Source organism: Oryza glaberrima, chromosome 7 (assembly GCF_000147395.1).
Source record: "Oryza glaberrima chromosome 7, OglaRS2, whole genome shotgun sequence".
NCBI lineage: Eukaryota > Viridiplantae > Streptophyta > Magnoliopsida > Poales > Poaceae > Oryza > Oryza glaberrima.
In genome coordinates, this window is record NC_068332.1 from 17,655,681 (window position 1) to 17,669,366 (window position 13,686).

At 38.8% G+C, this 13,686-nt stretch overlaps 1 protein-coding gene and 1 long non-coding RNA gene across 5 annotated transcripts; one reads left to right on the top strand and one right to left on the bottom strand.

The window, feature by feature from the left end:
- The first annotated feature begins 436 nt into the window (after nucleotides 1–436).
- On the top strand, nucleotides 437–3,734 carry LOC127778900 (uncharacterized). The gene is made up of 3 exons (XR_008018580.1): nucleotides 437–665; nucleotides 739–836; nucleotides 3,161–3,734. It is a non-coding gene; the product is annotated as an uncharacterized LOC127778900 (long non-coding RNA).
- A 143-nt stretch (nucleotides 3,735–3,877) lies between these two features.
- On the bottom strand, nucleotides 3,878–13,292 carry LOC127778899 (uncharacterized). 4 transcript variants are annotated; one of them, XM_052305543.1, is made up of 10 exons: nucleotides 13,069–13,292; nucleotides 12,253–12,447; nucleotides 12,096–12,170; nucleotides 11,062–11,559; nucleotides 10,299–10,658; nucleotides 6,819–6,910; nucleotides 6,678–6,721; nucleotides 6,542–6,594; nucleotides 4,773–5,092; nucleotides 3,878–4,180 (listed from the first exon to the last, which is right to left on the bottom strand). In XM_052305543.1, exons 3-10 carry the CDS (start codon nucleotides 12,165–12,167, stop codon nucleotides 4,138–4,140), a joined length of 1,482 nt encoding a protein of 493 aa, XP_052161503.1. In that variant the 5' UTR covers nucleotides 12,168–12,170; nucleotides 12,253–12,447; nucleotides 13,069–13,292; the 3' UTR covers nucleotides 3,878–4,137. The 4 variants fall into 4 exon arrangements, with proteins under 4 accessions (XP_052161503.1, XP_052161504.1, XP_052161502.1 ...); XM_052305544.1 differs by having other exon boundaries at nucleotides 11,062–11,502; nucleotides 13,036–13,292; XM_052305542.1 differs by having other exon boundaries at nucleotides 13,036–13,292.
- Between the last annotated feature and the right edge of the window lie 394 nt (nucleotides 13,293–13,686).

Below are 13,686 nucleotides of genomic sequence, written 5' to 3' on the forward strand. Positions count from 1 at the left end.
TTTTTGTAGAATTTTTACTCTTAGTTTTGACCTCCTTAAAATTCAATTTAGTTTTCAGCATACCCCCTTTCACCTTTTTGCCAGAATTAAAATATTTCGATTACTTGAGTGAAACTTTTAAAAAACGGAAACTAGGTAACTCCATCTATCTCCACACCAGGACACACATTTTTAACACTCTAGTAGCTAGGTTAAACTAGTTACCCAAGAAGGAGAGGAAAATTTAAGCTGAAAATCCTGATTTCGGTGTTCTACTCTGTTTTCTACCCATCCCTCTATTGTCACTTGCCTTAGCTCGCCTTGGCCCCATTTTTCAGTGACCTAGGCTCCCCTACAAGCCTCAAACCAACACATGGTCGTCCTTCCCCTACTTCTTATGCTTAAACAGCAAGGAAAAACCCCTTCACCTCCCTCCCATTCCTTTTCCCCATTTGCTGTTATGTTCTTCCATGAGCTGAGCTCCCTCCTCATTTTCCCCTCCCGAAATCTTCATGAAAATGAAAGAATCAAGCCCTGCATGTCACCCGAGTAGATCCCCATGATTCTAAGCTTTCCATCCATCCAAATGGTTTGCACATGCATAGATTCGTGAGAAAGATCGAGAAGAAAAGAGATGGAGCTTGCTGCTTGGTGCAGTGGCAGTAAGACTTTGTTTCCTCCACTTGGTGAGCTTTCTTCCCCATCCATAGCTTCTCTTAGGTTCCCAAACATGCTGAGCATTCCTAGCCTCCTCCATAGGTCACCGGTTCAAGATTTCAAGCCTAGGAGCAAGCTGCAAGCCGTTTTTTCTCTTCTTTAGTGGCAACAGCTCTGTATCTTCTTGTCTCCCTATTTTGGTGAGGTTTCGACTCTTCATCTCAAGCTAAAAGGTGGCTTCTTAGCAGTAGGATGAAGTCCTTAATGTATGTTTTTCGTGCATAAAGTTCGTTAGAATTTTGAGTTCATCTCCTTCCTTACTGCATTAGTGTCTCCCTCGATGTCCTTCTCTGGTGAGTTTCTTATCCATGTACAGCAACATGATCTCCATATGCTAGTTATTTTTGTGCTCATGAAGGGTATTTTACAGCACTCCATCAATCATGTTGCTGCCCGTGTGTTTTGAGCTGTGACTTCGAGACGGTTTGTTGCTAGGAAAATTTTGTTTTAGCTCACTTGTTGAACTTGGGGGAGTGTTTTGAGCACCATGTCATTTTTACCACCACACAAATGACCTCCATTATTTTTGTCCTACCTCTGAGCTGCACCATCCCCAACCAACAGTAGCATAACTTTAGGTACATCTGTTTGTGTTGCTCTCCAAAGAAAATGTTTAGCAAAACAGAAAATAAATTAATTTAGAGTTAAATAATCTATGTTTGTAATTTCCTTTTGTTTTCACAAAACTGGTGATTTAAGTAAATTATACATCCAACCTCATGTTTTTAATTCACTAAGTTTTGCCACAAAGTGTAAGATGTCAATTTGATTTATTCAGAAAAAATAAATAAACAGCTAGCAACAGTTTTCTTTTTCTCACTCTCCAGGTTTCTTACATACCTGCTAACTTGTTCAAACTCCAAATTAAATAATACAAATACTTCTCATATAACCAGTAAGTTATACTCTTTTGTATGGTGCAAGTTGCACTCATGAAAATTTGCCAGAAAATGTGGGGATCACCAAATGATCTATAGTTTATATTCAGTTTTAGCATAGTGCCATTTTCAGTGTATATGGCTTGTTATTTTTGTATCTCCCAAACCACAAATGTAAATGAGATGATTCTTGTTTCTAAAATCAATTTATCGTACTCTCTACCTACTGTAATTAGGCCATGTTTTATAGAGCATGTTGCATATGCATGTTTATTTGAATCTTATATGCATATTTGCTTCTTATCGGTAGATTCTGAGAATTCGGAGTACGTGGAGCAAGAACCCGAGATTGACTGTGATTACTCACGGCAGCAAGGCGGGCACCTAAGCATCTAGCACCCATGTTTTACTTAAACTCCGTTGGTTGCGAACCTATTTATATACATATCTGCATTTGCTTAGTTAATAGTTTTGGGTGACATGGTAGATAATTAATTGGTGCATTTACCTTAGTTATATATAGCTGTCATATACCTATTACTCTCCTGGTTGGGAATAGTTGGGATATTTTATTCATTATGCTTAGTTTTGCTTAGTGGGGATACAACTATATGGCTGGACAATTTTGTTAATTCTGGGATATGGATAACTTGGTTAATGGGCTAAAACTGGAGCACTTACATTAAATAATGGTTGATGAAATATGATTGACTTGGACGGGTGGTAGGGCGATGATGGGAGGTATGTTTTCCCCTGATGCAGTAGCTCCGTCTAGGTTGTTAAGGACCGAACATTTTGACGTCTATTCAAGCACCCTACGTACTTACCACACGCCGTATCATGGGACCGGCCTGTTTGATTACTAAACCTACTGTGATCATTTACGCCCATCGGAGAAACGTGAGGATTTGGGATCCGCGGAGTGCCCAGATGGCGGAGGTACGGCAGGGGGTATCTCCCGCGTGGTGAGCCCGCCTTAGTCACATCACACGCACGTGACTGAGTCATCGGGGGCCCCGGTGTGGTTTAAATGGTTGGGGTGGGGCTAGGAAAGGACATGTGACGAGCTTGAATCACTTGTAGGTCGCACCTGTGTGGTGGGCGGCATTTGATCCTTGTTCATCTCGTGTGGGTACAGTTGTACACCTCTGATCAGAGTATAATCTATTCGAATAGCCGTGTCCACGGTTATGAACAATGCTTGATGTGTGCCTCAGTTATATTAGCATCAAACTTGGGTTATTCTGGTGGGTTTATGTTTGATGGTGATGTTGGCAAGCTGTGCCATGATGATATGGACTTTGGTAGTTCCATGTTGGATGTTGTGAGCGCCGTTTGGGCTCATTTACTTGTACCTTTCAGATTAATTTGCTTGCTGTCCAGAATTTTATAATGTTGCTAATCAGTTTATTGTGTTATCGCTTTCACTTATATCTGCTCAATAAAATTGGCTTTATGCAAATGTTGAACTTAGGTTGCTCTAGGTTAAGGTAAACCTGCATACTTCTCTCTCCCCTTACATATATTTTTATGGGTAAGACTCGCGAGTACAATCTTATACTTAACCCGGCTCCGCTGTTTTTCAGGTGAGGACTCCGGCGTAGAATTATGCTTCCTGTGTGGTCACTGTTCTGCCGGGGGCGGCGCTGTTTTTCAGGTGAGGACTCCGGCGTAGAATTATGCTTCCTGTGTGGTCACTGTTCTACCGGGGGCGGCGAGGGCAGTGAATGATCTACTGCTACCTTCAGCTTGGCTCTTGCCCGGTTGGTTTGCCCTTGTGGGGTCGTGGCACCACCGGCTTTTGTTTTGTGCTTTTGGCTTTTGTTTGAATCTTCCGCTGCTACTTGTGTGCTGTTAGATGGAACCTTGGACCCTATTCTGTACCAGATACTTGCTGCACTTGACCCCTTGTTATGCACATGTGATGATGTTCCAATTGCTTGCGATGAAAGTGTGGGACTAGTCGCATTCCTGGGGACTAGCTGAGCACAAGTAACGAGTTTTGATCGCTTGAGATAATTGGGGATAGCGCTTTGGATCGAGGCACTGGGGTCTCTTGTGATCACTACTCAACATTCCGGTTATTATAGCAGAAGGTGTCAACCATGATCATGGACACATTGAGGACAAGTGGCTTTTTATGCGTGTTTGGATCCCACTCCTCCAACAGTATGTGGTGGTCGCGTTGGACACTGGATGGTATAATACTCGGGGTGTCCACAACTGCCACCCCTAGCGCCCTTATATTATAGCTAAGTCGCTAACGTGAAGGGGTTAGCGAAAAAAAATTGACACCAAGAACTTATTTGTAAGAAACAAATTTCTAAACATGTTCCAAACGTAAGTACTTTTTCTTATAAGTAGGCCCTTGGCGCCAGCCTCTTTGGTGTGAAGGATCTATTTTTAAGAAAAAAATATTTCCTTTTTGACCCTTTTTATAAATTAATTTGCTATGTACAAATAAAATGAATCATATTTATTGTGAATTACAGGGGCTGATGCAGCTTGAGATTGGAGGAGGGTCATTGCCTTCTTCCTCAAATCCCTCTTCTTCCCCCTTCCCTCAAGATCCAGCGAGCAAGGGTACTGGAGCCCCCACGCTAGATCTGTCACAGGTGAATTAATTTTCAGAGAAAAGTCAATATTTGGTTTCTCAACTATAGAACCTGCACAAACAAAACAAAAGCATTATGATTTGACGTAAATATTCTTTATCTACGCAAAATGTGTTTTACATAAATATGGAAGTTAGAGCACCGCGCCATACAAACTTAAACAACAAAAAATAAGACAAAATAATAGAATACCTAACACTATATATAAGCACCTTATCAATCATTAATGAACTACTTAACAAATAAACTTACTCCCTCCATTTCAAAATATATGACATATTGTTTTCATTAGGACGAGACTTTGATCAACAATTACTCTATTATAATATAACTTTTATGAAGCAAAATTAATGTTATTAGATTCGTCTTCAAAAGTACTTTTGTATTTTGTATAATTATACTTTTATGTCATATAGATAATATATTAGGGAAGCAATTGCGAATCAAAACCTTATCATAACAGAACAAAATACGCCTTATATTTTAAGATGGATATAGTACCAAGTTAAAGGTGCATCAAACGAAACTTGGCAAAAAAAAAAAAACCTCATGGGCATACCTTTTCTACTCATGCTTTACTTACTTCAGCAGCTTCAAGAGCCTGAATGCACCAGTAGCACAAGTGCTGAAGCTCCTTTTGGATTGATGATTGTTTGCAAATGGTGGGACTCTTCCCACTGAATCAAGCATACGATTTTGAGTTCGGGTAGATCGATTGGCCATTGAGTTACTCTGAAAGATACGGATCTGTTCAAGATCACGCCCAGAATTAGCATTTGCTCTTGCATAGACTGGATACACCTTCACAGGACACAGGGTTCGTAAAACTGATCTCCAATATGGGAAAAAATTTCTCCTTGTATATGTGGGATCCCATCCTCCGCCTACTTCCTTTCTCCTAGTCTGTCACATATTTCAATAAAAGTACAGCATTAAAGAAAACAGAAACATCCATATTTCAGCATGGTCAGCCACGATCTCTCGCTTGAGATTTTGTTAGATACTCCCTCTATCCCATAATATAAGGCATGGTCAAACTTGACAGTCTTCAAAACTAATATTTGTCTTGTAATTTCTCATGTATTATAAGATTTGTAGTAACAAAATTATAACCATATGAAAGTAAATTCAAATGTCAATCCAATGATATACTTTTTAGCAAGTAAAATTCAATTCATATTGTACTAAATGTTGGTCAAAATATTTTGAAGGTGAAATCTTGAAATGCGTGGGCATCTTATATTATGGGATGGAGGGAGAATGAATGATTTCACTACAGTGTACTAGTACTTAAGTAGTATGCTTAAGCAACATGATAAGCTGTTGAACCAGCACAAGGCATGCCACAAACATAGCAAGCAAAACATGCTTTTGTTAATGCATCAAACAACTACTAATATTACACTGCACCTTCGTTTATCAGAATCTTCCTCACAGAAAAAAAAAATCAGATCCAACAAATCATTCAAGAACACTAATACCGGGCGCTAGTTTAATTTCAATATTTGTATTATTTCCTTTACTTTTTATTGCATTACCCCTTTTCTTTGGTAAAGAACCTGATGAGAAACACACTAGTCTCGATCACATTAGCATAGCAGAGATGAATCATAGTTGAAATGCGTGGCATTGCAATAGGCCATCTGTATTTAGAGGCAATTCAAAGCAATGGGATTCGTCAAATTTTTCAATTTGTTACCTGGTTTTATAAAAAAAGTTGGTGTATCTTTTTTAAAAAAAAAATCAAAGGGAAGGGCAGAAATTCCTATAGCTAACTTTCTGCTGCCAATTTATTACTAGTCATTAGTCATTACCAAACACCGTTCTAGTCGAAACAAGACCAAACGCAGTTATCACAAGATCATGTATCCACAAAAAAAGAAGAAAAATATATATGTTAGCATAATGTAACTAAAGCAAAGACATTTTTATCTCTAACTTACCTATTATACTTTCAGATTTGTTCACAAGATACTACTTCTAGGACAATACCCTGACATAAAAGAGTTCGCATTGCTCCATACAAAGGATAGTTTAAACATGTAAAAGTACAGAAATTGAAGCATATGTGTAGACCATTATTGGCGAAACACCGCCAAGACCAAGAACTTCCACAGGGGGGGTGTGGACTAGAGATAGGTCTTCAGATCATAACAATGGACTAGTAACCAAATCTGACAAGAGACTAATCATGCAAGTGACTTATCCGACTGCTCCCCCCTGCACACTACAGTACCACAAAATACTATTTGTGTGGACAATACCTCACCTAGTACAGCTCACAACAAGGCACTTTACAGAGCAAGGTGAAGATAGAGATGCTCTAATACAGTAGTATTTGATTATCTTTACCTTTTCCTCCGAAGCGTGCCGATTAGCTGTTTCTGTAAATGCCATGTTTGCATCTATAAGCCATATTCTCCATAAAAAAAAAGAGGTTAGTGCTAATTTTGTTAAATGTAAAAAGAATCACTTGAGCCCAACACACCTTTGCTACATGACTCTCTCTCCATTTCGCAGTCATAAGGCTGACTTCAAGAAAAAAGTGGAAGACAAAATAAAATAATCAGCAAAGTAAACATGTATTCTCATAGAAAACTATTGTGTGAAGCAATACAAAGAGAAGTACAGGTTCATAGTGTCAATGACTTCTGCAGTGGGGTAAAACCCATACTCCTTGAGGATAGTTGAAACATGTTCCAAAACCTCCACATGGGGCGCCTGAATTGACATAAAAGCTGCTGTATAAGCTAGAGCAAAAATAAACAGAAAAGGCAATATGCCGCTAGCATAGATATATCATATATACAATTTAGGAATCATATAACCAATGATAGCAGAGAGATGATGGAAAGAATTGTTCGGAGGAGAAAATTGCAATTATACAATATGAATTGGAAGGCAATAGAATAGTGTGCAAAAAACAGTAAGAAACATACAATCACATTCAATTTACTACATGGTTTTATAGACTACATAACATACATATTCACATTCATCTAGATTGATTTATCTTATAGTTATCTTAAAGCAAAGCCTCTTAGATTCCAAAAGTTCTGTAATCAGAGATTATAATCTAGACACTTCAAAGGTACGAGTTAAGAACTGCATCACACTTCTGTATGTTTAAACTTTACAGTCGTTCAGTTATTCAAATTCCAACTGCAAGCATTCGAAATCACCTCGATTGTTTTATCTTTATTTCTCAAAGAGAAATGTGTCAATTTCTTCATGCTTTATGATATAAAATGAAGTTCAGACAGACTTAAAGAGGTCATGAATTGCATACTAGTGTTTGTTGAGCTAAATTGAACTGTCCTCTGGGGTCACCGACAAGTTACGGTATGAGCTCTAACTTCAGGTTTCTTGAAGGACCTGGACTTTATAGGCTAAATAAAGTGCCTTAAGCATATATTTTCAGTTAACAAGAAGGTTAAATTCAAAATCTAAATACACCCCCAGCTCAAGCACCAAGAATACCCAGCTCCTAAAATTCTTGGAGCTGGAGCATATATTTTGGCCATGAAAACATGCAAGTGCTTATTTTGGCCAATTTATCTGCCAGGCATCCAGAAAATAAACAAAGATAAATGACACAAGTGCGTGCCCTTTGTTCATATGCACCATGTGCTATTAATAGCATTAAGGGTGTGTTCAGGATGAGGGGTTGAGAACCCCTCCTCTCCGGCATGCAAAAAGAAGCACGCATGAGCACATAACTAATTAAGTATTAGCTTATTTAAAAAAAGTATTAATGTTTTCTTTAAACAACTTTCCTATAAAACTTCGCACAAAAACACACCATTTAATAGTTTGGGAAGCGTTGCATGGAAAACAAGGGAGGTCAAGTTGGGAAGATAGACTTAAGAACACAGTCTAAGCCTATCAAACACTTGATGTTCATTGCTAAAAATGGTACTCCTACTAGGCAGTGACAGCCAGAAAATAGACATAAGGGAAGCTTCAAAAACAACATTGGCATTTCACACTGTACATATGAAGTGATGGAAAGTTTTTTAATCTAAACAACATCTTGCGTATTTGAAAAATTAAATAAGAACAGAATTTAGTGATAAAAACATAAGAAAACACGCTAAATTGATTTATACTACATATTGAAAAAATTCCAAAGTTCTAATATGAAACTACACCATTATGACCATCCAGCATAGCTACAAAAGTTCGCTATATATATTCATTTGTAAACACAAGGTCAGCATTTTTAGTATCAAACCATAGAATGCTTGTATCTACAGAACCACAAATTGAATTAATCTAGTAATGAGATTAATACAGATTCATTAGCTGTTTTACATATAGCATTTCATATAAACTAAAAAGTAGATTCGTTATTTATGGCATAATCATGTAGTAATCAGTTATCAGATGTATAAAAAATGTAGTAAACAAAAGAGATATGGTTTTAACGCAAACTCCATCAAACGCTTTTAATTTGATAGAAGATGAAAAGTAATCCTTTTTGTTTCAAGTCATATGATTTCAACAAGAGACAACTACATCTTCTCAAATTACCACTACCTTCTTTAGTGCAAGCAGCAATTACGAAACTCAATTCCTTTACATTAGTTACTATGGGTGGTTGAGACAGACTGATTCAATGAGGTAGCAATAGACAACTTCAGTAGGGACATATAGTCTCCTTTTTGTTTTCTTATTATATGTGCACAAAGCATCAAGTAAGAAAAAAAGGATACATCTCAGTGAGGCACGAGCATACTCAAAATTTTCAGAAACTACACTTCTTGAAGAAAAATCACAAACTACGCATTCTTTCAACATATTGTCAGAAAACTGGACCCTTCTTGGCATGAGCTGCAACATTAGGCCCAAAGGTCAACCACTCTAAGGTTAGTAGATCCACATGTGCATGACATGTGGTTCATACTCCCTCCTTCCAAAAGTCTTAAGTCCTATTTCATTCTTTGGTTTTTCCAAAAGTCTAAGTCCTATTTGTAGTCACTATGTGCTATATTATATTTTTTATCGGAACCCAAAAAATCATTTTAGTACTTATTAGTTGCATGTTCATTTGGTTTTGTCACATGATGAATGAGTTAATTACACCTTGGTCTTGGTGCAAAAAGAAATAGAACTTAGACTTTTGGAAGGAGGGAGTAGATGTCAACACTCAACAGCTGGTAAAATGTGCAGCTTTATGATAAATAAATATAAATCTGGGATAATGGTTCGGAAAAATTGTTCAGTGATAATTTTGAGCTTGGAAGTGTAATTCTCTGAAATTAATGTAAAAAGATGGGCAGTAGTTCATAGATAATTGCTGTAAGAAAAGTTCATTCGTTTAAGCAAGACACCTCTCAAAACATTGATGCAAAGCATAAAACAAAATTGGCATAAAATCAAATGCAAGGTTCAATGAGAAATAACACTTCCATACTCCAAGTTACACCAAAGATTAAGAAAACCTCATGTATTCATGTGTATTACATATACAATAGTTCAGTAAAAAATATAAATGTGTTGCAATATTATTGTTAATTTAGGCTTGGCTTTCATATAAAATACACCAACTCTGGAATTCAGATATTAAATCTCATATCAGTAAACAATATCAACTACCTAAGCATTGTTTGTGAAGGTTGAGTTTCCTCCAGAATCTTTCTTCTCTGAGAAGCTAGTTGGGAAGATTCAGGGATGGAAATATGGAATAGCCTCATGACTAATGAAATCCTATCTCCAATCAAGAGTCTTAGGTATTCAATGCCCCTATCTCTGATCACCTAACAGAACAAACAAAGCTATGCTACTGAATGAAACAAGAGTCTGGTTGATCGGAGATAGGATTTCAGTAGTTATGAAATCTTGCGAAACTGTTAGTTTTACAAAAGTTCACTTTTGTATAGATTTGTTAGTATGAACTCTTATCACAAAGTTATCAAATATAACATTTATTATTATTATTATTATTATTATTATTTTCAGTCAACACGAGAATTATTAACATTCTTCTTGCTAAGACCGCATGTATTTTTTAAACAACAGCTCTTACAATGGTCAAAATACAAATATTAAAAATATTAAGTAACATGCATCAGAGGCACCACAGCTGCAATAAACCAAACATGCATACCTCTGAATGCGCCTGAACGTATGCAGAAAGAGGTTCACCAGCTTGGGAAATTACATCAACAAGCAGGCCTGTGCAATCAATAAGTGTCCTCTTTTCCTCCAGAAGCTTCTGTGCCATTCCATTTGAACCTTTCTCCCATCTCAGGGCAAATGAAAGCCTCAGTATACGCTTAGAGATAATGCCAAACCCATCTTTCTTACTACTGATCTTGGAGGAACTGCCCCCTCGGATCTGCTCCTGAGCAGCCAGTAGTAGAATTGCAGACTGGATAAGTTTTCCATCCTCAATGTAATACCAGAGCTCTTCAAGTAGATTATTTGTTTTTCCTGCAAGCAGTCTAATTGTATCCAAGAAGATCTTCTGTAAAACAAGGAACAAAAACAAAGTGACATTTAGCATTTGTATGTGCAAGCAAGTAGTGTTGATTAACTTTCTATATATGGCTTCATTTCCTCCTATCAAAGTAGTTATGGATTACGGACAATCTCCAAGGCAAAGAAAATAAAATTGCTTAGTAGATACATTTTTTGTATATTTTATTGAAGACTCCTTGCCTTTAACATATGAACATGCACTAACACATGAAGACAAGATTAAAAAAGGGAAACTTTACTTCCTCTAACAAGTGGAGACAAAAGGATGTACAGTCCTTAATATCACTAATTCGTAATAACAGCTGTCTGGGATCTATGGTATGACCACAGTTACTATTTATGTCATGCTGCAAAAGTAGTACTTGCATAGGGAGGGAAGTGAAACAAACCATTTCAGGTAAACATAGCAGGTGGATAAGCTTGTAGATATAATCCAAATGATTCTGGCTGGGCGAAAGATTGTCCTCAAGATACTTATGCAGGCAAGTATTCTCAATCGCGATATGGAGCGGGAGTAGGTCCTCAATGACATCCTTGCCAACTGTGCGCACATTGGCTGATGCACCATGGCGTAAGAGTAGCTTAATCATCTCAACAGAGAACCTTTCAGCATCTTCGTGGAGCGGGAAGTATCCATATTTGGTTACGCAGTTGGGATTGGCATGCATCCCAAGGAGCTCAGGTGCCCTGCCCTCCAATACAACTTTTGCACACCGCAGGGCATTGAAACTAACCATGCAGGTTAAGGTTTGTGCGGTGATGGTGAGATCCCATGACATGGCATAGCCCTCCCATTTCTTGAATAATCGGAGGAAGCAACGTGCATTATCCTTTATAAAGATGGGCTCCAATTGGTCATATTTGTCCAAGAAGGCATAACACATCCACTAGATGGATCCATCACATTTGAAAAAAAATTGAGACATCAATTATCCAACTAACAAAGCACAACAAAATAAACTGTTTTGCGGTTTATGGAGGTGCATATATGACAACAACAATAACAAAACCTTCTGAGCAAGCAAGTTGGGGTGGGCTAGAGATGAAACCAAACATGAACCACGGAGAAGAAGGGAAAAGAAAGAATATAAGGGGATCTAAAGCCTATCATGGTTCAGACATGTGAATCAGATGTTCTTAGGCTGTGTTTAGATCCAAAATTTGGATCCAAACTTCAGTCCTTTTCCATCACATCAACATGTCATACACACACAACTTTTTAGTCATATCATCTCCAATTTCAACCAAAATTCAAACTTTGCGCTGAACTAAACACAGCCTTATTTAAGGTTCATATATGATAGCAATAAACTATCAATGGTTCAGTAGACTTAAGTACCCTATAATATTACAGGATTGAGCAAAATAACTAATATAATGGAATGATTCATCAATTGATTCTGTAAATGAAGGTAACACAAACCTCAGGAGCAGGGTCTGGGATGATTATGTCATTTGCTGTGGACTTGGCAATCGAAATATTCCTTTCAACCATAAACTGAAAGTCAAGAGTCAGCACTAGGGGAAGAAAATAGGAAGGGGGGGGGGGGTTGATATATCGCGGCTGGGTGTTATCATACCTCGTCAATTTTTCAAATCTATTCCCTCAGTAAGTTCAAAACGAGGGGGAGGGTGCCATGGATACTCATTTCTTACTGTAATCGATCCATCTTTATCATTGCCATTATTTTTGTCGCATGCAGCTGCCTCCTTTTTCCACGTAGCATAATCGGGTGCCTTAAATCTCAACTCCATCCTTTCGGGTTTATACTTTCCTGGAACAAGGAAGTTTGATCTCGAATCACACTCCAAACAAGATTACTACAAGGCATGCAATGGTCAAAGAATGATCCAGAAGACCATGTGATAAAAATGAGTCCTTCCATCTAAAATGGATCAGACATCACTGAAACATAAAACATATTTAGCGAATACTCCATACATCTCTATCCCTGAGATGTAACAATGCTATATGCGAAATGAAGGGACAAACAGTGCTAGAAACTCGGATGCATATAAAGTGTATCAGCGAAAAGCCAATTTTGAGAGTGCGAATATAAACAATGGAAATATAGAGAAACCAAAAGCTAAAAATTTGGGAGTGGAAATCTAGAAACCAAAAGGCTATGGAAATATAGAAACTATAGCTAAATTTGAGAGCGGTAGAAACTCTGATATATAGAAATTATGGAAATCTAGAAACCAAAAACTGAAAGATACTAATCACTAACACCCAGATTATTTTTTTTTCTTGGTTGGGGGAACTGCAGTAAAACCCTAGCTTCCAGATCTGGGAGAGAAGATAAAAAGTAAAGGAAAAATCGAAGGAAAGAGGATGTGCATGCTTCGGCACGGGTGCTCACCGGAGGCGGAAGCAGAAGGACGACGGCACCCACCTCGCGGGATATGGATGGGAATCGGCGCAGGCGGCGGGCGAAACTAGAGAAGAGACGGTAGTAGAGGCCGAGGAGACCGGGGGATTGACTTGGGCCGGCGCAAGGAGTCGGAGGGGAGAAGTATGAGGCGGAAGCAGCGGGACGCCGGCCGGTGGGTGATGGAGATCTGCGCGGCGGCAGCGCGGCGGCCGACGGCGCAGGCAGGAGACCGATGGATTGGGTGTCGACGCCTCGACTGGAGTATATCGATGGAAAAAGTACACCGAAGGTCCCTCAACTTGTCTCGAATTGCAAAATCGTCCTCCAACCGCAAAACCAGATGTAGGGCATCTCTCAACTTATAAAACCATTCATTTTAGGTCATTCGGTGGTTTTGACCCCGATTTTATCCGACGTGGCGGCTGAGTCAGCGTCGGCCCCACCTATCAGACTGTCCATGTCATTACCTCTCTCTTTCCGCCGTTTTCTCCATCTCCTCCTCTCTTTCTCACTCGAGCAGGCGACGCAGGTGAGGAGGAGGCCGGCGGAGCGAGCTAGTAGAGGAGGTGTGGCAGTCGGCGGCGGCGGAGACACGAGATAAGGGGAGGGCGGCAGTGGCGGGAGCACGGGGGGAGGGGA